This window comes from Cucurbita maxima, unplaced genomic scaffold (assembly GCF_002738345.1).
Source record: "Cucurbita maxima cultivar Rimu unplaced genomic scaffold, Cmax_1.0 Cma_Scf00001, whole genome shotgun sequence".
NCBI classification, from domain to species: Eukaryota; Viridiplantae; Streptophyta; class Magnoliopsida; order Cucurbitales; family Cucurbitaceae; genus Cucurbita; species Cucurbita maxima.
The window spans coordinates 1,844,877-1,871,059 of NW_019272017.1; the positions used below are offsets into that span (position 1 = coordinate 1,844,877).

The window sequence follows — 26,183 nt, forward strand, 5'->3', positions numbered from 1 at the left end:
AAAAAAAAAAAAAAAAAAAAAAAAAAAAAAAAAAAAAAAAAAAAAAAAAAAAAAAAAAAAAAAAAAAAAAAAAAAAAACAGAAAAGAAGCTTCCCTGAAAGTGCCAGTCCCAATTCGTAACGATTTCGTATCAGAGGGTCATCCCTTGGGGAACAAGATTTAATATTCCAACACGTTTTGGTCCCGTCCTTTCTCTTTACGCAATGCTAAAAAACTGGGCTATACCCTCTTCTTCTTCTACTGTCTCTCTTCTGCTACTTCTCATTTCCTCTTTTCTCTCAAAATCCACTTCAATTTCCTCCAAACCCTTCTTCTCTCAATCCAATTTCACAATCAAAACCCCCTCTCCCTTCCCCAAAACCTACCGACCCATTTCTTCAACAGGCCCGTCCATGAATCTCTGGAACAAGCTCGGATTCGGGTCCAGAGCCACCGAGGCCTCGCCGGAGTCGTTAGCGATTGCACAAGGTCCAGACGATGACATTCCGGCGCCGGGCCAGCAGTTTGCCCAATTTGGGGCGGGCTGCTTTTGGGGCGTCGAATTGGCGTTTCAACGAGTGCCCGGTTTGACCAAAACGGAGGTCGGTTACACTCAAGGGCATATTCATAATCCGACTTATGAGGATGTTTGTTCGGGGCAGAGCAATCACTCTGAGGTCGTTCGGGTTCAGTATGATCCCAAAGAGTGCAGTTACGAGTCTCTGCTTGATGTGTTTTGGGCTCGACATGATCCTACTACTCTTAATCGGCAGGTTCGTTGAGTTTTCTTTTACAAATTCTTGTGGTATGTTATGGTTCTTGACTGAGTTCTTTGGGTTTCTTTTGAAATTTCTAATGGTTAACCTTTGTTTGGGTAGTTCCTTCGGGGATTATTGGAGTTCCTTGGTTATTTTGTTAAGATTTTATAGAATTGGAGTTCGCATGCTCACTAATTTCACATTTGAGTTCAGTTTCTGTGATGCGGATTGCTTGTTGATTTGAAATGGTCAAGCCTCATGTTTTGTATGGGTCAGGAGAAAGGAAAAGCATATATTTGCTTCTGAAAAATATAATAGTAACGAAGTGGACAAATATGAACTGCGTTAGAAGTCTATGGAGGGATGTTATGTTTTTGTTAATGCTTTGTTATTCAAAGCACGATGCTTTCATGGCCATACTGATAATTGCAAATTTTTACTTGTGTTAAGGAAGACTTTGTTTTGATGTTTCGCTACAGATGTATGACTCCTGTATTTTTGTTGTGTTTCCTGGTAAACGATGTGAAGGAACGCAAAGGATGACTGTTTTTAATAGCATAAAAACATGAAATATATGTTTAAGATGTTGAGTTTATCAAACGTAGGCTGGGTTGTGCAGGGCTAGACATGACTTCACCTCACTTTGGATATTGTAATTTATGTCTCTGTTACCATATTTTTTCGTGCATTGTGCTTCTTTAGTTGGAATAGAACATTTTTTATTGAAAAAAAAAAAAGAAATTGGCAAAGGAGACACCTCTTAATTTCAGAAGAGGGCATGCTGTTTGTGTATTATCTTTCTTATCCATGTCTGTGTTGGTTTTAGGTTTAAGGGTAGTGCATTGATTCAGGTGATTTGAGGATTGAGAATTTAGCTGAAAAGAATGTTGCCTTTTTGACTGAGTGGCTGTATATTTTTCCTTGGAACTTTGTGAGGGTTGAGAAATTCGTTGCTTTTTTTACTGAATTGCTATAGCATTTCTCCTTGGAACTTGATGCTTCTTGATATAGGATTGATTTAAGTATGGACATCATTCCAATGGTTAGAGCTCCAATGTGTTTTAAATGGCACTTTCGTGAATCTTAAGAAAGCTGTTCTCATTGTTTGCCTTGTTTTATCAGATTCATTAAATTATCAGTTGGTATGTGGCCTATGCATTTCTTGGACCATTGGATGGACCGACATGGTTTCTTTTGGTTGCGTTTCCTTGTCTTGACAAACTTCCCTCCATAAAAAATGCAAATTGCATTTTTTGTTCTTTTTTGTTTGTCGGCTGCTCATTAGGGGTGGGGGTCAAATGTAAAATTCTTAAGAAAGCTGAGTTTTTCTCAAGGCATGTCATGCGCTCAGCTTACCCTAGCCCCGTTCCTTTTGCTCAGCTTTTCTCGATCGAGATTTTTGTCTCCTTGGTTGGAACAGCTCAAAAAGTCCGACCACTTCACCTCCTACTTGACTTTGGCGTCAACCCCAACCCGAATGGAGGATTAACATCATATAATACCTTATCCAGAGGTTTCCCAATTTAGTTCTTGGTCATAGACTCGTAGTGATTTGCTCTTTGCCAAATAAAAAAAAACGCATTTAAGTCTTTGGGTCACATTCTTTGGAGGAACCTCCTCTTTGAAGATTTGGCTTACAGTCTAAAGCTTTTAGGGTGCTGTTAGTTCGAGAGCACGGTTCTCTTATAATAGGAAAAGTCCTTTTGCATCCTCCTATTCTTGACAGGGGAAGATTTCTTTGGTAGGTTCACTTGTAAGCTTCATTTATAGAGGATTGGGTTAGAAAGAAATAGGAGTGTTCAAGCTTTGAATCAGTGATTTCAGGGGATATGGATCCCACTCGACCAGCATTTCAAATGACTCGAAAATCATCCTCCGACCAATTTGGGGAAAGAAGTATTATTTTTCAAGGACTTCAGACAGCTAAACATATTGTTCTTGTTTCTTACTTGTGTCATTTTCTTGCATGAGCTACTTGTCTTATTTCTTGTACTGAAAGATGCATCGTACATGATATTTAACTTTGAGATAACTTTTCCATTATTATGCATATGATATGAGTTTTCTATTCATTCCCTGACCTAAATCCAAGTAATGGTATTCATATTGTTTGGGTTGACAGGGAAATGATGTGGGAACACAATACAGATCTGGCATATACTTCTACACTCCTGAACAACAGAAAGCGGCTCTCGAATCAATGGAACGCCACCAGAAGTTATTGAACAGGAAGATCATGACTGAGATTCTTCCAGCCAAAAAATTCTACCGAGCGGAGGAATACCATCAGCAATACCTTGAGAAAGGTGGGAGGTTTGGCTCCAAGCAATCTGCTGCTAAAGGCTGCAATGACCCAATTCGATGCTACGGTTAGTTAAGTAGGTCTTGGCAGGTAATATTAGTTTCCCAGCTTCAAGATTATGGTATTCTGTATACATCTATGACTAGGTTTGAGAAGCTCTCTCAGACGTTACTTGTAAAAAGAATCTTGGATGTATGTATGTATCTGTAATTGGTTTGGCTTTCCTAATAAACGAAGTTGTACTTGTAAGGATGCTTTCCCTCAATCTAATGGTCTAAAAATCTTGTGGAAGCTTAGATGAATTGGTCCATGCATGTTGAAAGTGAATGATATCATATTATTTTTAAAAGTACTTCGCAAAGCGTTTTTGATATCAACATAATCCTTTTGTACAAAGTAATGGTGGAAAGTCATCGATGAATAATAATAGAAATGGTCAGTTTAGTTTGCATGAGTAGATAGGATTATTAGATGTGTAGTCTCATGCCTACATTATCGTAATTTTCTACCCATGAGCAGATTTAAATTTCCAATATCGTATTTAATTGTCATTAGTTCTAATATTTTGAGTTATAGTTCATGTTTTGTGTCTGCCGAATTTCTTCCTCAAGCTGTTTCAATCCTCTAAGCTACAATCTCTATTTCGACTTCATCAGATTTGTGATGATATCCTAATCCATAATCGTGTGCTCAATCTTTGAGCTTCATGTCTTTCTTTGTCTTCGAACTACGAGCATTGTGATTCAATCATGTGCTCCATAGTGTCTCCTCTTCTTAGTTATAGCTGTTGGTATTTGGGATTGCTTACCATTTTGGAGGTATTTTGTTTGCTTTATATTTGAAACAGTCAAAATCTTGAAAAGGAGTGGGACAGCAAAATGTTGTATGATAGAGGAGACAAAGCAAGTGGGACAGCGTCTCTTCTCAAATGTTTGGTGTGTCAATGCCCACCACTCGGATAAACCCAATTATTTGCTATCATACTTCAGTCCACATATCCTTTTTTTAATTATTATTTTAATATTTTATTTCTATAAATCTCATTTTATTATTATTATTATTATTCTTTTTTTTTCTTTTTTTTTTTTTGCCTTTTTAAATGTCATTAGAACTTTTTGTCTTTTATTTATTTATTTGAAGAAAATGACTTCTCTTTGTCTCATTTTAATCCTTTGGTATTTAAATTTCTGTCAGATTTAAATTATTATCGATTTTTAAATTTTTTTCAAAAAAATAGAGATAATTAATTGTTGATTTAAGTTCATGTTGACCCTCATTTTGAGTATAATCAATTAGCTAATTCATTGGTGACCTTTTTTCTAGGTTAAATTTGCATTATATTCTAATCTTTTAATTTATTTTCTTAAAAAAAATTAATTTTACCATTTCAAATGTTATATTTCAAAAGTTTCATATACTGTTCATCAACTTATCCATCATATAGATATAAAAAATTATTTAATTGATATGTCACGTCAACGATCAATTAATTTTACGTATCTAACTCTTGATATTGGAACATTAATTAATGAATTAAACAAATAAATATTCAAAGTATAATAATTAAATTTATAATGTAAAACATTGAAATTGTGCAGATAAATATTCGATTATTATAAATATATATATATATATATCGGCAAGACTGTCGGTGAATAATTAACTTGATTTAAATGTTAAAAAAAGGAAAAAAAAAAGAAAAAAGGAAGAGAAATGTAGACCAATTATATTATTGAAATTGAAACGTGGCCACCCCACACCTTTCGAACACGTGAAGCACACGTATCGCAGCCGACACGTCGTTGCTTCCTTACCCCTCTTTTCTCTTTATCGACACCATATTTACCAACTTGAGTAATATTGAAATCACTAAAATTTCAAATATTTAGAATAAAGAATAAGTTAGGGGCCATGGCTAAATTCGTCCATTTAAAATGATCTCGAGTACCGAATTCTGATTCAAATCCAATATTTCATATACGAGTACATAAGAAAAGTATTGAACTAACACCGATAAACAAAAACCGTTCTCGAGATTTTTTAAAAAATCAAAATTACTTATATCACAACTTTTTCGAGAGATTAGTGATTATTTGGAAAAATATTTCTAAAATTAAAATATTAAAACAAAATATAATGAAATTTAAGAATGATAAGTAAATTCGGTTTATGTTTTGTGCTTGATTAAAATAAAGTTATTAAAACGTGACCTAGATTTGTGTTTTTATAATCAAATTAAATACTAATTACTCGAGGGAGATTTTGGTAATTTTTAAACCTTTAACTTAATCTCAATTGATATTATATGTTTTAACTAATTGAATTATGTGTACGTTGACTATTCGGTTATTTATTAATTTAATTTTTTTTCACAAAAAAAAATGACTTTTCTATTTAGGCATGGGTCCTTAAATAGAACGTGGGTTAGCTCTATGATAAGTAGATACTTAAATGCAAGGAAAAAGAGGTCTATCGTTCTCTCCCAAGTTGGTATTTTAAGTATATGGTGTTTATCGAGAGACCTAAGTCCTTTTGAAAGGTACGTTACTAAAAACTTACCAAATAAATGGGAATTGAAATTACTCTTTTACCCCTAGATAGCTAGCTATAGGATGAGTAGATACTTAAATGCAAAGGGAGAGAAGGCCTATCGTTCTCTCCCAAGTTGGTATTTTAAGTATATGGTGTTTATCGAGAGACCTAAGTCCTTTTGAAAGGTACGTTACTAAAAACTTACCAAATAAATGAGAATTGAAATTACTCTTTTACCCCTAGATAGCTAGCTATAGGATGAGTAGATACTTAAATGCAAAGGGAGAGAAGGCCTATCGTTCTCTCCCAAGTTGATATTTTAAGTGTATGGTGTTGATTGAGAGACTCGAAAAGGAATGTCACTGTAAACTTACCAAATAAATGGGAACTGAAATTACCTATTTACCCCTGAGTAGCTAAAAAGTTGACAAGAGACTTGGCCCATGTCTTCACCTTTGTTTGTTAGAAAAATAAAAATAAAAAAATAAAAAATAGAAAAGAAATGGAGTGATTGGGACCATATGACAAATACTAATATTTATGGGACCATTTTGTAATTAAAAAAATTTATTATATGGAAAAAGAAAATCCACCAAATTTCTTCCTAGCCTGATCTAGATATAAAGCATTAACCATGTGACATCCCTTCTTAGTTTGGCAAAAAACAGCCTGTTCTTTCGTAATTATTTTTAATGTTTTTAATTATTTTCTTGAATTAAAACCAAATTAATTTAACACGGAGTTGAAACGAAATTAAAATTCATTTTCATATCTCCACGGTTAAATTTTATGCAAAATATACTCTGTTTCTCGAATTTGATCCATAAAATTTCAAATTCAAAAGCTGACATTGTTTATTCTCGTAAATAGGAGGCTGAATTTTGAATTTCCATACGTCCACTGTTCCATAAAATTTCAAACCCAGAAGCTATCATTGTTTATCTCCCACAGATCTGAGGATGAATTTGAATTTTCATCTGTCCATTCTTAAATTTTGAGCAAAATATATACTTAATTTCCGGGATTTGATTTATAAGCTTTCAAACATGAAAGTTGTTGTTGTTTACTCCCGCAAGTTAGAGAACGACGGTGAAGGAGGAGGACACTAAGCAGAACCTATCACCAGCGAATGTCCTATACATCTCGAGAGACGGAGAAAGAGGAGGATATTGAGCGGGACCTATCACCAGCGAATATCCCATACATCTCGAGAGGCCTATCGATAGAAAAAAACCTCCTCATCCCATAAACGAACACACACAAACAAAACCCAATACATTTCAATACAAAAAGCCAAGAAAAAAAAAAAAAACCTGAGCTGTACTTATTCTCCACCCTCTAGATAACTCAGAGCCAGCTGCAATTCCACCCAATTCAAGGCTTTTCAAAACCTCAACAACTTCGAGCTCCATCAATGGCAGACTTAGATCACCGTAATCAAATGGCCGTTCCAATTCCCAAAGTCATCACTTTCCTGTCGTCCCTTTTGCAGAGGGTGTCGGAGTCCAATGATCAAAGCCATGAGCTTCATAGCGCGGCTAAAGTTTCAGCCTTTCATGGCTTGACAAAGCCCACCATTTCGATCCAAACCTACTTGGAGAGGATATTTAAGTACGCTAATTGCAGCCCCAGCTGCTTCGTTGTGGCTTATGTTTATCTCGATCGGCTCGTTCAGCGCCACCCTTCTTTGCCCATTGATTCCTTCAATGTTCATCGGCTTCTCATTACCAGTGTTCTTGTTTCCGCCAAGTTCTTGGATGACTTGTAAGCTTTTTTTTCTTTTTTTCTTTTTTTAATTTGTTCAATTGGGTTCTAATTATTCCCAGTCTACTTGATTTTCGGGTCGAGTTCGGTCCCGGATCTCAGGTTTCGGGTCTCGGATTTCGATTCTTCTTCTTCATAGGGTTCGATAGAATATTAAATTTTTATGATTTTTTTTATTTTCAGGTGTTACAATAATGCCTACTATGCGAAAGTGGGTGGAATAAGCACGATGGAGATGAACCTTCTTGAAATCGATTTCTTATTTGGTTTAGGGTTCCAACTTAACGTGACACCGAACACTTTTCACACTTATTGTTCTTATCTCCGAGCGGAAGTGTTATCGACGCAATCCAATCTTCCGATCCCCATAAAATTTTATTCCTTTCCCGAAGATGAAGCGTCGCATAAAAAACAATTGATAGCTTAAATCAAATGAAATGATCGATCATATGCGATCGTGGCAAGGCACAACGGGCTCTCCCTTGGCGCTTAGTCGTTAAATTAGCTAGAAGTTTTTGAGGTGGGGATGTGGGCCTTTTGGGCTTAAATGTGGGCTTTTTTGGGCCCAAGAAGCCACCCTAATTTGCTTCTCTTGTAGTTGGACATTTTTGCCCTCCATGTCTATTGTGTAGAATTGTATTTTGGTTGTTTGTAAGTATAAATATTGTAATTTTTGTTTAATTCAATCTAGTAGTGAAAATTTAAATGTTAGTATTATTAAAGTTGAGTAAATTTTAATTTTTAATAATTAAAACATAATTAATCTCACAATAATAAATTATATTTATTTACCATTATATATATATATATAATATTATATAATTGATATTTAAATTAATTTAAATATGTTTTTATTAAGAAGAATTAGTTTAAGTATATAATCTCATTAAAAAGTTATATAATACAAACTATAATATAGTTATAAGGCAAACTTTAATTATGCTAGCTTATAAACTATATATTATAGAGATATTAGAGCTACATACGACTAATGTCTTATATATTTATATAATTATTATTATCCTATATGTCCATCGACATATATTTTTTCTACTAGGGCTTGCTTTTGTCCTCCGAATTAGTGGCGGAACGATATTCGCTACCACTCGAACGGCTGTATCCGCCGCCATTCCCGCTGCCTCCAGAGTTGCCATAGCCACTTCCGAACCCATATCCACCACCATGGGCACCACCACCCCCGCTTCCATATCCCCATCCCGAGCCTGATCCCGATCCCGATCCAAATCCGTATCCATAACCTTTTCCGAACCCATTTGAGGATCGGCCCGAACCTGAGCCGTAACCCCAGCCACTCCCTGGGCTCGAACCCCAACCCCAATTATAGTTCCAATTAGGGCCATGGGAAGAGCCATAGCCGCCAGTGGGGTTCCCACCTCCATTTCCGTTGGGTCCCCAAGACATGGATGGAAAGTTGAGCAGTTTCCGGCTATGATCGCGGCGGCTGATGGCGGAGGAAGCTGTGATGAATAAGAGGAGAAAGATGAGATGAAATGTTGATGGTTTTTTCATGTTTTTATTGAAAGCTTTGAAGAAATTATTAATTCTGGTTTACAGGTAGTGGTTGGGTTGTGGTGATCGTCAAAGTGGCGTTTTATAGTGGGACAATTTATTTATTTATTTTTATTTATTTATTTATTATTTATTATTATTTAATTTATATTTCTTCTTGTGAGTGCACGCCCATACTCCTCAATTTTACCCTAAAAAGACATAATTAAACAACGTGTTTTTAGCATTAAAGGTATAAAGATGCCAAAACAACTGATTAAAAAAACAAATCATAATTTGGATAATATATAAAATTTAATTTTAATTTACAAAATTTAAAATTACTTAACACAAGTTAATCTAAAAAAAAAATAGAATTACTTACTTTTATAATTTTTTTAGTAATGGTATTTATCATCTTTTATTTCATAAAAATTAAAGATTTTTTCTATTTCTATGGGAACAAAATGAAGTAATGGGCATAAATATTAGAGAAAATTGGAATAATTTATATTTTTTTGGAAATTCCAAAAAAAAAAAAATGCTAAATTCTTACGTCCATAAAATAAATTTAAATATTTTATAGGTTACTATATTATAAACTTTTTATAGGTTACTATATTATAAATTAAATTCCTTTATCCATAATTAGTTCGACCACTTGAACATAATTAAATTCACATATTGGCTTAGCAAAGTCAATAAATACCTTTTACTATAAGAAGTAAATATATATATTTATATAAATAAATATAACGTTTTTATTTTTTATTTCCTTTCTAAATTATATACCAACTTTTTTTTTCTTGAAAATAAAATTATTAGTTTTCTTTAATTAAAATCTCTAAAAATTTAAAATAAAAATTATAGAGATTAAATCAAATTAACACCTCATTTTAAGCTTTAACTGCCCATTCTAATGAAGCCACGTGGAGCAAAGACGGAACAGAATTGGACCGGAATTGATTACAACTGCTTTTTTCGTGGGGGGGGGGGGGAGATAATTTGTGCCGTGATCTGCTGAGTGGAAAATACAGGTAATGACTTTGACTTCCACGTTCTTTGGTTGGACGGTTGTGATTCTCTTTAAATATTCAATCTTGCCACTCTATTATCTTGCCACGTGTATTCCACCACGTCGTTTTTTTAAAAATATTGTTATTTTTTCATATCGATGATTCTATTAGATGTGCGGCTATGATTCTTTTTATGCCCTAGTGGACAAAAATATCTAAAAATTTATTCTTTTTATTAGGGTTATACATTAGTTAGATTTTTATCCGTTGTTAGGTTGAATAGCATTATGATCTACGGTTACGGTCACGACCTCATATATTTATAGATGTGTATAATGAAAATTGTATTGTAAATCATAAATTTGGTAACAAACCAGTATATCATAGATTTGGAAACAAACTAATAAATCATTAGATTATCTTACTATGTACATATATGATCTATTATACGTTTAATAGAGGTTATCATACTATGATTTAATGTAAGTATTTGTTTAGTGTTAATAAAATTGGAATGGATAATTATTATTTGTAATTTAACTTTATTTGAATGAAAAAAAAGGCGCCTTTTGAATTATTTAAATGCTAGTGGATTGTGTAATGATGAGTTTAACATGGGATCCATGTCTCTTCAAATTAAAATTTTAAAATTAAGACAATAAAATAGCTCACAAAGTTAAAGGGTTTGTAATACCCAAATCCACCACTAATAGATATTGGATTTTATCTTTTAAACGGTGATTTGTTTTTCTCTCCAACCAGCATGCTAGGGAAAGGTTTTCACGCTCTTATAAAGAGTGATTTGTTCTTCTCTCCAACCAATGTGGGACATCACAATTTTTATAAGCACGTTTTATAACTAGTTGAGTTATGGTACGTCTTCCACCCGAAAAAGAGGTGTATGTAGAGAAACTGCTAGCATAGTTCAGAATTTGAACAGAAAGGAATAGAGCACTGAAAATGTCGAGAATGTAGGGCACAAAAAAACACATGCCCAAGCTTGGGTGCCCTAATTAGTTGGTCCCAACGAACTTCCATGAATATCAAAAGGAAAAGGAGAAAATTATTCATCCACTTGAGCCATTTTCTAACCCATTAAGTGGGGCCCATTTTAAGCCCTCCTTTCTTAATGGGCCCAAATTATTTGCATTTCAAAGGATAACTTTGAGCTCCACTATGGCCCAATAGCATTCCCTACTACTCTCTTAAATTCTTCTCTATTTATTTTATTTTATTTCATTTATTAAATTAAATATGTAATATTATGTTTTCATAGTCCAAGATAACATCTCTTAACCACCTAAGGTACACTTAACATTAACACTATGTTATATGATTTATATGTTGAAACTTAATCATTGAATAACACTTTAAATCAGCTAAGTTTTATCTATTAATATAATCGTACACATATTTAATTTAAAAGAAAAGTGAAGAACTAATCGGAATTTATTAAATTTTCATGGATAGACATAATGTAACAACAATGGAATTAAGACATGTTACAAATTACCACGCTGAAAAAAAAATTAAGTTTCAATGGTTTATGCTAATCCAATCTGTGTATGCTTTTTCATAAGTTGAAGAAAATCAAATAGAACTAAATACTAGTAGAAGTTAGATCCAACCTTCTGCTCTTTCTCCGTGGTGATAAACAAGTTTATCTTTGATTCATTCGGGCTACCAATCTATTATAAATTAAGCTTCCCAACCTCGAAGAAGCGTGGCACGTGCGACTCGGTTTACGCCCAACGTGAAAGCGCCCATTCGCAGGTTGCAGTCGTGGGACTTGCACATGTTCTTTATGTTGTGAAATGCTTTGGTCATGTACTTTTGTAGCTCACTGTTTACTTTGTCTTCATCCCACATGAACCCTTGAATGTTCTGCAGATTTAAGTACAATGATGTTATTGTTAGTTATACAACGGGACTCCCCGTTAGATATCCATTTAGCTTTTGAAAATTAAGCTTATAATTACTACTTCCATTCATGATATGGTTATCTAGCCGAGCGTCAAATATTGTAATTGATTCCAATAACATAACGAACAGTTGAACATACTTTCTCTTCTAGAATTCCCCTTAATGCTTTAAAACGCGTCTACTAGGGAGAAGTTTCCACACCCTTATAAGGAATGTTTCGTTTCTCTCTCTGACGATATGGAGTCTTACATTAACCATCCAACCAAGAACTACTAGGAAAAACATGTCTTGTTTTGGTTTTGTTACCTGAACCCACTCGAAGTAGCTTACAGTCACTCCACCGGCATTCGCATATATGTCGGGTAGAATTACGACGCCCTTCTTAGATAGGATCTGCAGCAATGGAGATTAAGAGATCAGAAACCAATGCTGGTTGTTTAGGGTTTGGTTTGGAAAGACAAATCTTTATTGGCTAGTTACCTCATCTGCATCAGGATCTGTGGGGTGATTGGCTGCCTCAACGATAAACTTGGCTTTCACTTCACCAGCATTTTCCCTGTAACGAACAAAAAAACATTTATAACCATAGAGATTGGCCATTGTAAGATTGAAATTTCAGGACAGAACAAACCTGTTTAGAACTCCCCCTAAGGCACAAGGGATAAGAACATCGCAATCATGTATGAGTAGCTCGTTTGGATCCATACTATCTGCACCTTGAAAGTTCACTAGGCTTCCAGTGCTTTTTTTATGCATGTGAAGCTCTTGAATGTCGATACCGTTCGGATTTGTTACTGCACCGGTGATATCACTTATTGCAACGACCTTTCCACCTTTCTCATGAATGAGCTTCGATGCCCAATATCCCACATTTCCAAAACCCTGTAATTTTTTAGTTGCAAATGGTCAGTACCTTAGATATGGAAAAGAAGGCAATGTGCAACAAAAGAGGCAAGAATTAACATGTTTCAAGTACCTGAATAGCAAAAGTCATGTTCTTGATCTGTTTTCCATGCTCAGCAAGTAAAGCCTCTGTTGCAAAAACAACACCACGCCCGGTTGCAGCTTCTCTACCAAGTGACCCACCCAGGTCCTTAAATTTCAAAGGCACAAAGTCAGCAAGAGAAGGAACACTTGAAGCTTGAAAACTCATGGGATTTTAATATACTTGAGGACTTACTATGGGCTTTCCAGTGACAACAGCAGGCGAGTGGCCATGAAATTTTGAGTATTCATCCAAAATCCATGCCATAGTCTGCAAACATCATCTCAGAATATGAGACTAACTTCATAGGATTCAGAGTACTAAATGAATTCAAGCATTACAGAAAAAAACATGACCAAGCAGCAATCATTGAAGTTCGAACCTGTGCATTTGTGCCCATATCTGGAGCTGGAACATCAGTATGAATTCCAATGAGATCATGAATCTTTTGTGTAAACACACGAGTCAACCGCTCGAGTTCGCTGTTACTTAACTCCCTGGGGTTGCAGCCAATGCCACCCTTTGCACCGCCATATGGGATATCAGCAACAGCGGTCTTCCATGTCATTAATTGAGCCAAAGCATTCACTTCATCGGGATCAACCTTTTCAGACAAACCATTCATCTCAATACCAAAATAAATAATGAAGTTCAAGAAGACATTTCCTCATTTAAGTCATAGAACTTTTCTCTTGTCTCGACATGTTTAAACAAATCAACTATACAGAATGGTTTTTCATTTCCTTTGACAAGGATACAATTTAGAGGACAGGGGATTTGAACAGAAGTACATTACATCAATTTGAATTTGTTAGTTGAACCCAAGATTTCTTGATATGTATTTTAGGAATTAGTAATGCCAAAATGTTTGAACCTTCAATAAGGCTCAAAGAATCAAATTCAACGATTATCCAGAAATCGTGTAAAAATGCATATATGACATTCAAATTGACTGACCAGAGCTTTGATGCCATAGGCATATATTGAGGACTATATATTAAATGGCCATCAATTCTAAACAGTACCTTTATTGCAATTTGTAAAAGTATAAATTAAGGCTATTTTATATATTTTCAACGAAGGATAAACTTACATTAAAATCTCATCTGTGCCTTTCATTTTCATATTTAAATTCGCCATTTTTGTAAATATTTGTAAAATTGGAACCATCCTTTTTACACGGGAAAAGATTGGGCCAGCCAATCTCATCTGGGGAGAAACTATATACTTGAACATTTTTAATCTATTTTTTCAAGGGGAAAAAACAAAAACAGAATTGGTAAAAATTGATCCTTCTATAAAAATAAAAATAAAAAATCAACTTATAGGAAAAATATTTTAAAATTTACACTTTTTGCCTTTTGGACTTCCATTGAGGGTATTGGAAACAAGGATTATGTCTAAATCTATCTTCTACTTTTGAGCTTAAACGATCAATTTCTCAATCAAATGAAGAGATAAATATGCAAAATCTCTCAATTAGAGAGAAAAAAAGAAGTAAATACTGAAAGAGAGAACATAAACCTCTGGATGATATCTGATCCCTCCTTTCATGGGGCCACGAGCATTGTCGTGTTGCACTCTGAACCCGACGTACGACACCAAGCTTCCGTCGTCCTTTGGAATCGTGCACTCCACCTGTTCTCCAACGCCACATTCAACTCCAAATCAATCAAGCAATAAAATCAACGGAACGATCGACCGATCGTCTTCGATTCACAAATCAGGAAACACGAAAAAGCGATTTTACCGAGAAACAACCAAAAACAAGCCAGAAAATCAAAATAAAACAGTTTCAGAATAGAATACAAACCTTGATCTCTCTGAACGGAATCAAAAGGCTCTTCTCGAGCTTGGAATCCAATCCAAGAATCCGAGCAGCATGGCGGAAATTTCTGTTCGTTGCTGCGAGAGCATTCATCGCGACTACTAATGGAACGACTCTGAGAGAAAATTGAAACAGAGATTCGCGGAAAACGAATGGGAGAAAGAAAAATCTCAAGTCGATTGAGTGAAAACGAAGATGAAACAAGGGAGAAAGGTGTGGAATGATAGAAAGAGAGAGCGAAATGAGATAATTTTATAGGCTGCGATCTGAGACGAGTCCTAGTAGACAGTAGTCCTAATCCCCAAAGGAAGACGAAGCTGAATTGGTCCAAAAACGAATTCTTAATAGTTTAGGGGCCTTTCCCTAATTAATTCCTTTTTTCTTTTCTTTTTTTCCTTTTCCCGGTAATTTGGATCTTGCCATTAAAACCTGTAAATATTCTGACTCCCAATTCCGGATTTTCGGTTTTTTTTTTTTTTAATTCAAAATAATATTAAATTATAAATTTCATTAAAATTTTAATTTAAAAACTTTATAAATAATTTTTAAACACAAACATTGAAAATTTATTTAAAATTATGCATTTTTTAAATATAAAATATTTTTTAATTCACAATTAAATATTTTTTTACATGAGAAATTAAATTTTTTACTTCAAAATTCAAAAATCACTAATTGAAATAATTTAGTTGTGATTAAGTTAAAACCATATTTAATACAGTATTTTTAATTTTTCCAACGAAATAAAAATAATATTTTTAAGTCAAACCCGTATTAAATTACCAAATAAAAATGGTAAAAAAATCAGTAAATGACCCCAAATAACATTTAAAGGTAAAAATTATAAATTCGAAATTTTATGATTAAAAAAAAACTCTTAATTATGGATAAAAGATATTTATTTTAAAAAAATAATAATTCCTACGGCATATAAACTTTGAAAAATATTAAAAACGAGAATATAACGATTCAAACAGAATAATCCTAAAGTTTAATTTTATTCGTTACCGAGATGGAAAGTTACCATTTAAAAAATAAAATAAATTAAATTAAAATAAGCTAAAAGAGAAAGATGCCTCGGTCTGAATTTATTTTTCAAGCCAGTTTCAATGTCTCTTTTGAAAGTTTTTTTTTTTCCTTAAATTAATTTTTAATCTAAATGAAATTATAATGCCCAAAAATAGATTTGTAATTTAAGCAATTAAGCATAAATAGGTTTATTTATTTTAATTTTTAAATATCTAAAATCAAATGAAAAGACCAACTTGTCAACGAAGACCCATCTATGCAGCAGCCATGAATATAGGTAATGAGAGCCAACGACTCAGATCCACGTGGCATTGACACGTCACCCCCTAGTCATTATCCATAAAAATAAAATAAAATAAAATAAAGCCTAACACGTTGTCTGTTCTGATCACAAAACCATAAAAGGAATTAACAAAAGTAAACCCGTTTTCAGAGCGCTGCATAGATATGACGTGGCCACGCACCGACTCTCTGGAAAGGGGTGGATGGGTAATTTTAATAATTTTAAAAGATTTAAATAAAATTATATTCATTAGATTAATTAAAAACGATTAAATAAAATGAAATAAAGAATTAATTTGGAGGTAGCTAAAAAATAAAATAAAATAAAATAACTAATAATGTGCTCTATTATTTATTTATTTATTTATTTATTTATTTATTATTATTACATGTATGTGCATGTTATAGTTTTAAAAATATTTTTCAATGCAATTATTAATTACTAATATTTTATTTTGCAATGTTTGAATAATGGATAACGTGTCTCTTTGAGTTTTGAAAGGCTACAAAAAAATCAAATTTCATTTCCAAAACTTAAATAAATAAATAATAAGTTAAAAAATAATTTAAATAGCATTCCAATCTGGAATTTATGCACCTACCCACCCCCTATTTGTTTAATTTTAAGATAAGAAAGGGTATTAATGTAATTTTAACAAACAAGTATATAAGGTGACAAACAAGTATAACTCTATTTATAGGAGTCGTCTTGTTGGAGGGGAGGTAACGAATGGTCCGATAGGTGATCGTTGCCATCAGAAAATATTTTACGCCATCTGGACAATATGGGTGCTCAAATGGTATTTTGTTCAAGAGGATGAGTTATTAACGATGCAAACAAATTCCTACATTTGCTATGTGTCACTGTCATGTTTGTTCAAAATGTGTTGTCTGTGGTAAACTCTTGTGTTGTATCACCTTATAGTTTTCATAGTGTATTTTCTTTGTATGACATTTCGGTAAAATCATGTATGGTTCTGTTAAATTTGAAATACTTCGTAATTTTAGTATTTGTAATCGTTAAATAAAATATTTTAAAACATTAATAAATTAATAAGAGTTTTGGAATAATTAATAATAAATAAATGTATTTTGGCATTGGCATCACGTGGTTAAATTATTTTAATTCACTTGCGGATGCTACAATCTTAATAAAAAATGACTATGACACGTGGAGTTGACTAAGGAAATGCTCACCTAATTATTTTAATTTATCATTTTGTTTCCTTTCGAATATTATTTATCAGTTAAATTATATATTTAGTTTTTGGATAAATAAGTTTTTCAATTAAATTATTGAAACAAATTTGAAAATTAGATTATTAAATTAGTTTTCCAAACTCAAAGAATTTATTATTATTATTATTATTATTATTATTATTATTATTATTATTATTATTATTATTGTACAAACAAAATGGATAATAAAAAAAATAATTATTTCATATTAAATAAACATTGTTGCTTGAGGAAATGAAACTCATCTAAACCAAACAAACGGCTAAAGAAGGGCGTGAAAATTATGAGCACATTATTTTGAATTTGAATTTGAATTTAATTTGAATTTTAAATATGATTTTTAATAATCCTTAATTCACAGTCACACCCTATTCATTGAAGGAGATTGCATTTCAGTTATAACAATATTACTCTTTTCCATTGGGACACATCTTATTGCCTTAAATCTTTTTATTGCAAAATAATTATTTATTTTTTCATTTTTTTAATCTCGAAACTAAAATGTTTTTTTTTTTTTTTTTTTTAACATGGTATTAACAGAGAATATTTTGAATTAATTAAAATAAATTAATCATCAATTACTCAATTTAATTAATTGTACTTCACCTATAAAGATAGGCTTGAATGTCAACAATTTGACTAAATTAAAGAATTTGATCACATTTTGAAATTCTAGGTTTCTTTAAAAATAATTGATTTATGTTTTATTGAAAATAATTTTTACAATATTGGCCACATCTTTAAAATATTTTATTTAAAATATAGTTGTTATACATATTTGACTTTTAGATTAGCTTTCAAAATCAAAAAATAAAACATAGAATTTATTAGCAAATAAATTCATTAGAAATTTTTATTAAAAAAAATATTTTTTAATTAAAAATATTAATAGTAATGACAATGACAAGTGTTCATGGGTTGGACTTCGTCCGGTTTGAACATTTTTAGACTCAATCTCATTGACGATAATTTTTCTAATCAACCCAACCATAAAATATCGAGTTTGGTAAGTATAAATATCTATTAATTTGCAATTGAATTTCGAAATTTAAATTACAAAGAACTAATATTATATTGAAAAATAAATAATTTAAAAAATAATTATAGAATTAAATAGAAATTTCAATATATATATAGCAAAAAAAAAAAAAAAAAAGTATATTTTAAAATTAATAATAAGTCCCAGTTGTTTCGGTTCAACCCATTTATTTATTTATTTATTTATTTTTTTTTTTATGTATTTAAACTCAACCTAACTCAAATAAGTAGATGACTCAACTAGAGTTAAGTTGGATCATCCGAGGCCTTTTCATCACCTCTAATCATAATTATGTTAAAGAAAAAACCAGATCAATCTCCAACAATCCCAATGGCTCGTAATCTTAAGAGACATAAAATGTCCTAAGAATTCCTTGATGCTAAATATGGTTAAAATTGGAACGAGTATCGTATACGTTAACAGAAGCTTGCCATAAACCGACTCGATCATCCAGAGTTATCAGCACAAACTGACTCGAACGAAAAAGAGTAGCAAATCTTAATTCATACTCAAAGGGAAAATGAACATTAATTTAAACCAACGTGCCCCTTTTCTTTCCTGTTCTGTAACCAAATCTTATGAACTTATGAACAAAGTTGAAACACAATCTTCCACCTCCCTGGTTTCTTTCTAAGATCCCTTCTAGTTTATTGCAACAGTTTCATAAACTATCTACAAAAGCAGAGCAAATCACGCTATAGAGAATCGAGTCGCTATACACGAACAGAACGGGATAAACGAGTTATTAGCAAATGAACTATTTATCAGAAAAACCCACAATGAAGAAATATCCAAATCCTAACATCTGTTTTCTTTGATTTGTTAGAAGCTAACTAAGCAATCCGTGTAGACAGATTATGAATTTCTAACCATATTCTCCGTCGTGGAACTCGACCAATATGATCGACAGTCACAAATGTCGTCCCTAGTGGTTTGTATTTAAGATCTTTCTTTTACCAACCTTGATACTCAAAATTTTGTAAATATGTATCTCACATAGTGTACTCCGATCCAACCACGTGAAGGTTAAGATTAGAAGTATCATGATGCGACCGAGAGGGGACAGGGCATCATTCAACACATCAAAAGTGTACATTCAAGCTAAGGTGAGGCATATGCAAGGTTTGAGAGAACGAGGTGACACAAGTGTCGAAAACAAGCTCACGGAGGGCCAAATAGGGCCCGGGCCATAACCTTTAAAGTCAGGGTTTTGATATGAATTTCGGCATGTGGCTCTAAAGTTAAGTCCGTCTATATGAAAGATGAGTCATAGATCTCTATATTTCTGTTTTTGGTTCTCAATTTTATAAGAAACGAGCCATTTGATCAGTTTGGTTGGAGCGAAACCGCTGCACATTCGAGGACAAAGCTACTGATCTTGATTCTTTACCTAACACTATCTCTTGTAACTCATCTTTCTAACAGACATCTCTTTCTACTTCTCTTTCACCAACTGTTTCTCTGATTTGTTAGAAGTTAGCAGATAGGTAACCATAAAGCAACAATTAAGCAATAAAACGTACCGATAAGTTATAATTGCTCGATGAAGTAATGGACCGGCCGATCAATTTAAACCTGCAGCCGTCCCTCCTTACTTGGCATATCAGCATGTACCTGAAAGAATTACTTCCAGAGCTGCAAACAAGTTCACTCATACTCAAAATCGTCAATTCGAAGATCGGGGCCTTAACGGTAAACTTGAAATAGTTTAACAAAAAAATTTCATCCAAAAGTTAATAATATAAGACATGTTGGTTAGGAAATAATGAGCTGTTTCTGAATCAGCTCGGTTATGATATCCTCACAACCATCTTGTTCTTCTTTCCTGCAGATAAAAGTAGAACTTTCCCATCAATAATGTCTACAGCTTCAATTTTTTTACTCTCAGAATCCACTCTACTGTTATTCAAATAGAGTCCCCCTTGCTTCAGCAAACGACGGGCAGCTGACTTGCTTTCGAGCAAACCAGACATAACTGCAAGATCGACAACCGAAAGATTCAACACTTGATCGTACTCCAACGAGCAGCATGGAACATCCTCACCAATCCCCACAATAGTCTTCCAATCCAACTTTGTCTCTGCTCCTGGTTTCAATGCTTCAGTGGCCTCAAGGGCCTCATTCAAACCATCTTCTCCATGAACAAATCGAGTAACTTCTTCGGCCAGCCGCCTCTGAGCCGTGTTCGGTACATATCCAGGGCTCACCATTTGACTTTCCAAGTCTCGAATCTCCTCAATATCCAAAAACGTGAGAATTCTGAGAAATCTAATCACATCTGCATCTGGGACACTGAAGAAATACTGATAAAACTTGTATGGAGATAACTTCGACGGAGAAAGCCAAATGGCGCCGTCTACGGACTTGCCGAATTTGGTGCCATCGCTCTTCAGAAGAAGAGGGAATGTCAAGCCATAAACGGCATCAGCCTGTGGCAAAATTTTCCTAATGAGTTCAGTCCCTGCAGTGATATTCCCCCATTGATCACTTCCTCCAATCTGAACACAAACGCCCTGGTTTTGATACAGATACAGAAAATCATATCCCTGCAAGAGCTGGTAAGTAAACTCGGTATAGCTCATTCCTTGATCCGATTCCAATCTCCTCTTAACGCTCTCCTTAGCCATCATCGTTCCTACTCTAGCAAATCGACCTACTTCTTTCAAGAAATCCAGAAATCTGAACTCCTTCCACCAATCGTAATTATTAAGAATCACAAAATCAGAGCTAAAATTGGAATCCAAGCCCGAGTTCCCCAAAATTCTAGTTATAATATTTGTAATTCCGAGAGTGTTGGTCTCCAAGGTCTGGAGATCGAGCTCTGGCCGTTCAAGGCTCTTGCCTGAGGGATCGCCGACGCGGGCAGTGGCGCCGCCGATAAGAGCGACGCTGGTGTGGCCGCATCGGCGAAACCAAGAGAGGACGATGAGACCAAGAAGATTACCTAAATGCAAGCTCTCGGCGGTGGGGTCGAAGCCGCAATAGACCTTGAGAGGGCTGAGACAAGCAAAGCGGAGATTGTCGCTGGTGATGGACTCGAGAAGGCCGCGTTCTTCGAGAATTTCGACGACGTTGCGCCGGGAAGCGGTTTGGGGCTCGAGAGTGGAAGATTGGAGAGAACTTGCAGAGGAAGCGAGGCAGCTGAAAGTGCTTTTGAGGGAGAAGGACAAAGAGGGCTTAGAGGAAATGATGGAATTTGAGAAGAAGAGGGTCCGCTGAGAGAGAAGGAAGGTTATGGAGCTGCGAGCAGAAGCAGCCATCGCCATTGTTGGAGTTCACTTCTTCGAGCGCTGCAGAGCTCTTTGGCTAATGCAATATCCCCAAACCAGAAAAAACACACACTGTTTTAGCTGACATCTTATTTTCATCACTCACCTTGTTGTATTTTGATCCCTAAAATTTGTATTTTATTGATTTTCCATTTTGAATTTATAATAATTTTATTTTTAACAATTTAATCTCAATTTAAAATTTATTATAAAATCATCAAATTAAGTATCAAATTTTTATTAATTTATCGGTAAACAAAATTAATTAAATCTTAATATTGCTATAAGTAAGAATTAAATTGTTTATAAACTAAACAATAATGAAATTAAATTAGTTATTTTTTATTTTAATTCCTAATTTCACGTTAAGGAAATAAAAGTTTTAATTCCTAAATTATTCTTTACTTATATGTAAATAATTTAACAATTTCCGAAGTACAGATAATAAAATATATAATTTTTAAATGATAGCAATATTTGAAATCAGTTAGATACATTTATTTGAAGCATAAGAAAGGTTAAGTTAACACCAGAGGCCGAACAAATAAAGTAGCATATCAATTTTTTTTTGTCTCGCTATATCTAAGAGACCTCATTTGGGCATATGATACCGATCCGAAGAATAACATTACAACAAGATAACTTCCAAAGTAATCGAGGTACCTAAAACTTCTCCTTGAGATACCACTCGAGCCGAAACCACTAAACAATCTCCCTACTTGGAACAAACTACCTTCACGACTTTTCTAGTTAATTACGTCTAATTACTAATATATCCTTACAACCGTCGTAATGATACTAATTCTATCCTATTACCATTTGAACCACAACATTTCATGTCAAGTCAGTTAAAGAAGGAGAGAACGAAAGTTAGGGAAGGAACTGCTTACCACGGATTATAGGTGGATATAATAACCCGACATATCGTTAGGCAGTTTTTTTAAGGATTCTTTTGGAACATTTCATACTAATAACATGTAGAGAGAGCTTCTTCCATGAACATATTACTCGGACCGAACATCGAGCTCGTGTAGCTCATGTTTATGAGCTCTCAATGGAGATATTTTGCACGACCCCAAGTAACATGATGGAAAGTACTTAAGTTTTGACATCAATGCAGATTACCTCACGAGCTGCTCCCGCATCCAGCCTAGTTTTGGCTAAACTACGTACTACATACTTCTTTCCTGTCAAAACACAAAAGAAAAGAGAGTTTTGAATGGGCAAAGGAAAAGGCATGTATTCTAACACACTATCTAACCGCCTAAGCCCACTGTTAATAGATATTGTCCGCTTTGGCCCTTTTTACGTATTGCCGTCAGCCTCACGGTTTTAAAACGTATATGTCAGGGAAAGGTTTCCACACCTTTATACAGAATGTTTTATTCTCCTCTCCAACCGACGTGGGATCTCACAATCCACTCCCCTTGAGAGCCCAGCGTCCTAGCTGGCACACCGTTCGGTGTCTGGCTCTTATACCATTTGTAACAGCCCAGCCCAAGCTCACTACTAGCAGATATTGTCCGTTTTGGCCCGTTACGTATAACCGTCAGCCTCAGGATTTTAAAACGCATCTGTTAGGGAGAGGTTTCCTCACCCTTATAAGGAATGCTTTGTTTTCCTCTCCAACCGATGTGAGATCTCACAGAGCACTAATAAGATTTTAAAAAAGAACCAAATAAATAAACAAATGAAATGCAACAGATTACATGTTTTCTCTTTCGTCGATCAATTGCTGCGTTCTTCATGTCGTTCTTTGAAAGTCCAGATCCAGGGGGAATACCATACTGCATCGGTGAAAGGGCAGGTGTAGCAGCAGGAGAAGCTGCCATGGCAGGGGCTGTGGTAGGCACAGGTGCCTGAGATGGAGCAGAAACTGGGGGTGGTAGCGCAGCAGGTTCAGGAAATGATCGCGGTAAAATATGTTTCAAACGATTGTTCCTATAGTTCTTCCAGAAGTAAAATTGCTGCCTGTGTGCCAATTCCTAAGGAATTCCCAACAATGCAACTGTGTTAAAATACTAAGAAAAAGGAACTGGAAATATCAGCTCATAAAGATCAAACAGGTCAGGAAGCAAAAAAGTATTTGTCATTAAATTTTGTCTCATCAGCAAGTTCATGCCATTTGCAATAATAATATTCAGATCTCAAAAGGAAAGTTGAACAAAATAGCAGAAGTTAACCTTGTTGGCAGGATGAGCCATTGCACTTCGGAAGTTCGCATTTTGTAGAAGTTCAAGAAAAAAGAGGCAATGAGGATACCTAGAAAACATTGATGTTAATACCAATAGCATAATCAGTTCACGAAAAGCTTAACACGAGAGGGAAAGATCCGACTCACATTATATACTTAATATACTCCGGCTGTTGCCAATATTGAAGGTACTTCAAGTAACCAATAAAAGCTTCATCCTCGAGGTAACGATTCTGAGCCAGATCTGCATAAAACTAGATGATCAGCTATAAGAACGGCATAAAAAGCATTTTTTCCAACATTTCAATGCCAGTGTGCATGCATTATTCATTAAGATGCAAATCCAAGTGAGTACATGAAGATACTACCCTAAAATTTTGTGTCATACTTCAGAAATGTACTTTTGTAATAGCCCAAACCCACCGCTAGCAGATATTGTCCACTTTGGCCCATTACATATCGTCATTAGCCTCATAATTCTAAAACGTGTCTACTAGGAGGAGGTTTTCACACCCTTATAAGGAATGTTTCGTTCCCCTCTCTAACCAATGTGGGATCTCACGATCCACCCCTTAGGGGCTCAGCATTCTCGTTAGCATATCATTTGTAACAACCCAAGCCCACCGCTAGCAGATATTGTCCGCTTTGGTCCGTTACGTATCGCTATCAACCTTACGGTTTTAAAATGCATCTACTAGGGAGAGGTTGCCACGCCCTTATAAGAAACGAGTCATTCCTCTCTCCAACCAATGTGAGATCTCACAACTTCCGTCATAAGAGACCAAATCATATCATCAAAAGAATAAAATTTATGGAACGATTATATGTCGAACCACATTATGGAATTGTACAATGCTAACACATCTTACAAGGCAGAACGATCAACAAGACGAGCACCAACCTCTGAGTTGTGTAGGCTCATTAGATAAATTATATGATGGTTTTGTAGGAATAACAGTAAGTTACAGCAGTAATCAGGCCTAAAAGATGAAAAATCTAGCTCATAAAGATGCAAATTTAAAAGGAACATTGGCTCTTAATGCCAAATCTGATATTTAGTAGTGACCTTTTTCTTTGATCCATTTTCTTCCTGAATCTGTCTTCAGATTCGCTGTTGTTCATGTCGATCACGGTTACAGATTGAAGTAATTCTTTAACTACAACGAAACGAATCTAGTGGATTTTTTTTTTTTCCTTTTCTTAATTACTTTTTGATATTTTGATTGTTTCATTTTCTTAATCCCATCGTTTTGGGACATCTAATAGCTTTTCCCTCTATGCCACAGAGTTAGTATACAATCGCACTCTATGCCACAGAGTTAGTATACAATCGCACACTCCAAGTTGAAGTTTCAGGCAACTGATATTTTCAATCGCACAGAAACCCTAAATTTTGGAAGAACGTACAGTGAATGTAGGTCGGATTGGCGAGACATTGAACAAATTCCAATTCGAGCAAGAACCGCTGCCGCCCGTCATCTGGATCCTTGTACACATTCGTAGGCCTGATAGTTATTTACCAAACAAAAAATAATTCATCAATCGACAGGCGGTCCTATAAATCAATCCCTCAACAAAGTAGAAAAAACGAATTGAAGCAATAATCAAAATGAAAACAGTATTAAACAAAGAGAAAAAACGATAGAACACGAGAACGATCAAGCAACACACTTACGATGATGGGGAATCAGCTGCTTCTTCGTTTAATCCATAATTAGAAGCCATTGGATATCTGACTCGTCGAATTGGAAGCTCGTTGACTTGAAGTCAAAATTCGAACCCCAAAAGATTGTTGAACTTGCTAGCGGTCTGATCTCCTTCAAAGTTCTTCGCGGCAATGGCTACATTCACAACCCAGAGAGAAATTAACTCAAAATAATGAAATATGCCCGCTAACTATGCTTCGGTGCAAGTATATATATATATATTTATTTATTTATTATTATTATTTTTAATTTATTATTATTATGTTCAAACTCCATTTTAGGTCACAATAAAGTTCGATTTTATAGTTTGGAAAGAAAATTTAATAATGTAGCGTAGAAATGGGAATGGTATATATAAGTTTAAAATTGGCTTTATTACTGAATCTGTGCTTGGTTCGTGTTTAGTAATACATGTGAAGCTCACTCAAGTTTATTTTTCTACTACCACTAGTCAGCCGTTGGGGAAATACAGCTCCGCCTCCTCTCGAGAAATGGAGGTCCAACAAGTACTTATTGTAGGATTCGAACGTACGACCAATCGATTAGAGGGTACTCAAGCACCGAGATTATCCAAGAGATTATCAGCTTGGGGTTTTAGGATCCTTCACATAATCTCTTACCATATCTCGTCCTCTTCAATAAGCCAATCTCGTCCTCTTCAATAAGCCAATAGCGAGCTATTATCGAAGAGAGCTTTAAAATTGAAAATTGAAGAGAGATTTAAAAATTAAAGTAAATCCCAACTTATTTGAAAATCTGCAATTTAATAAACTAAAACATATCCAAATATAATCAAATTGGAAAAAAAGGGAGGGGGGGGGGGGGGGGG

General features: G+C 34.4%; 6 protein-coding genes across 6 annotated transcripts; 2 read left to right on the forward strand and 4 right to left on the reverse strand.

Moving 5' to 3' along the window:
* The first annotated feature begins 146 nt into the window (after positions 1 to 146).
* Positions 147 to 3,341, forward strand: LOC111486087 (peptide methionine sulfoxide reductase A3-like). Its single transcript, XM_023133098.1, has 2 exons — positions 147 to 752; positions 2,860 to 3,341. Exons 1-2 carry the CDS (start codon positions 204 to 206, stop codon positions 3,109 to 3,111), a joined length of 801 nt encoding a protein of 266 aa, XP_022988866.1. The 5' UTR covers positions 147 to 203; the 3' UTR covers positions 3,112 to 3,341.
* Positions 3,342 to 6,605: 3,264 nt separating this feature from the next.
* LOC111489131 (cyclin-U4-1-like) lies at positions 6,606 to 7,841 on the forward strand. Its single transcript, XM_023137187.1, has 3 exons — positions 6,606 to 6,906; positions 6,941 to 7,335; positions 7,519 to 7,841. The coding sequence occupies exons 2-3, from the start codon at positions 6,986 to 6,988 to the stop codon at positions 7,760 to 7,762; spliced, it is 594 nt and encodes a 197-aa protein (XP_022992955.1). The 5' UTR covers positions 6,606 to 6,906; positions 6,941 to 6,985; the 3' UTR covers positions 7,763 to 7,841.
* Positions 7,842 to 8,251: 410 nt separating this feature from the next.
* Positions 8,252 to 8,924, reverse strand: LOC111482719 (glycine-rich cell wall structural protein 2-like). Its single transcript, XM_023128647.1, has one exon. It carries the CDS (start codon positions 8,863 to 8,865, stop codon positions 8,389 to 8,391), a length of 477 nt encoding a protein of 158 aa, XP_022984415.1. The 5' UTR covers positions 8,866 to 8,924; the 3' UTR covers positions 8,252 to 8,388.
* A 2,367-nt stretch (positions 8,925 to 11,291) lies between these two features.
* Positions 11,292 to 14,914, reverse strand: LOC111487364 (glutamate dehydrogenase 2). Its single transcript, XM_023134746.1, has 9 exons — positions 14,582 to 14,914; positions 14,293 to 14,406; positions 13,151 to 13,372; positions 12,964 to 13,038; positions 12,760 to 12,876; positions 12,415 to 12,665; positions 12,264 to 12,339; positions 12,090 to 12,176; positions 11,292 to 11,744 (listed from the first exon to the last, which is right to left on the reverse strand). The coding sequence occupies exons 1-9, from the start codon at positions 14,687 to 14,689 to the stop codon at positions 11,559 to 11,561; spliced, it is 1,236 nt and encodes a 411-aa protein (XP_022990514.1). The 5' UTR covers positions 14,690 to 14,914; the 3' UTR covers positions 11,292 to 11,558.
* A 4,898-nt stretch (positions 14,915 to 19,812) lies between these two features.
* Positions 19,813 to 21,548, reverse strand: LOC111486472 (tyrosine--tRNA ligase, chloroplastic/mitochondrial). The gene has a single exon (XM_023133649.1). The coding sequence runs from the start codon at positions 21,449 to 21,451 to the stop codon at positions 19,976 to 19,978; it is 1,476 nt and encodes a 491-aa protein (XP_022989417.1). The 5' UTR covers positions 21,452 to 21,548; the 3' UTR covers positions 19,813 to 19,975.
* A 485-nt stretch (positions 21,549 to 22,033) lies between these two features.
* Positions 22,034 to 25,560, reverse strand: LOC111487170 (mediator of RNA polymerase II transcription subunit 31-like). The gene is made up of 6 exons (XM_023134486.1): positions 25,324 to 25,560; positions 25,056 to 25,153; positions 23,796 to 23,892; positions 23,638 to 23,716; positions 23,164 to 23,439; positions 22,034 to 22,641 (listed from the first exon to the last, which is right to left on the reverse strand). Exons 1-6 carry the CDS (start codon positions 25,371 to 25,373, stop codon positions 22,627 to 22,629), a joined length of 615 nt encoding a protein of 204 aa, XP_022990254.1. The 5' UTR covers positions 25,374 to 25,560; the 3' UTR covers positions 22,034 to 22,626.
* Positions 25,561 to 26,183: the final 623 nt, after the last annotated feature.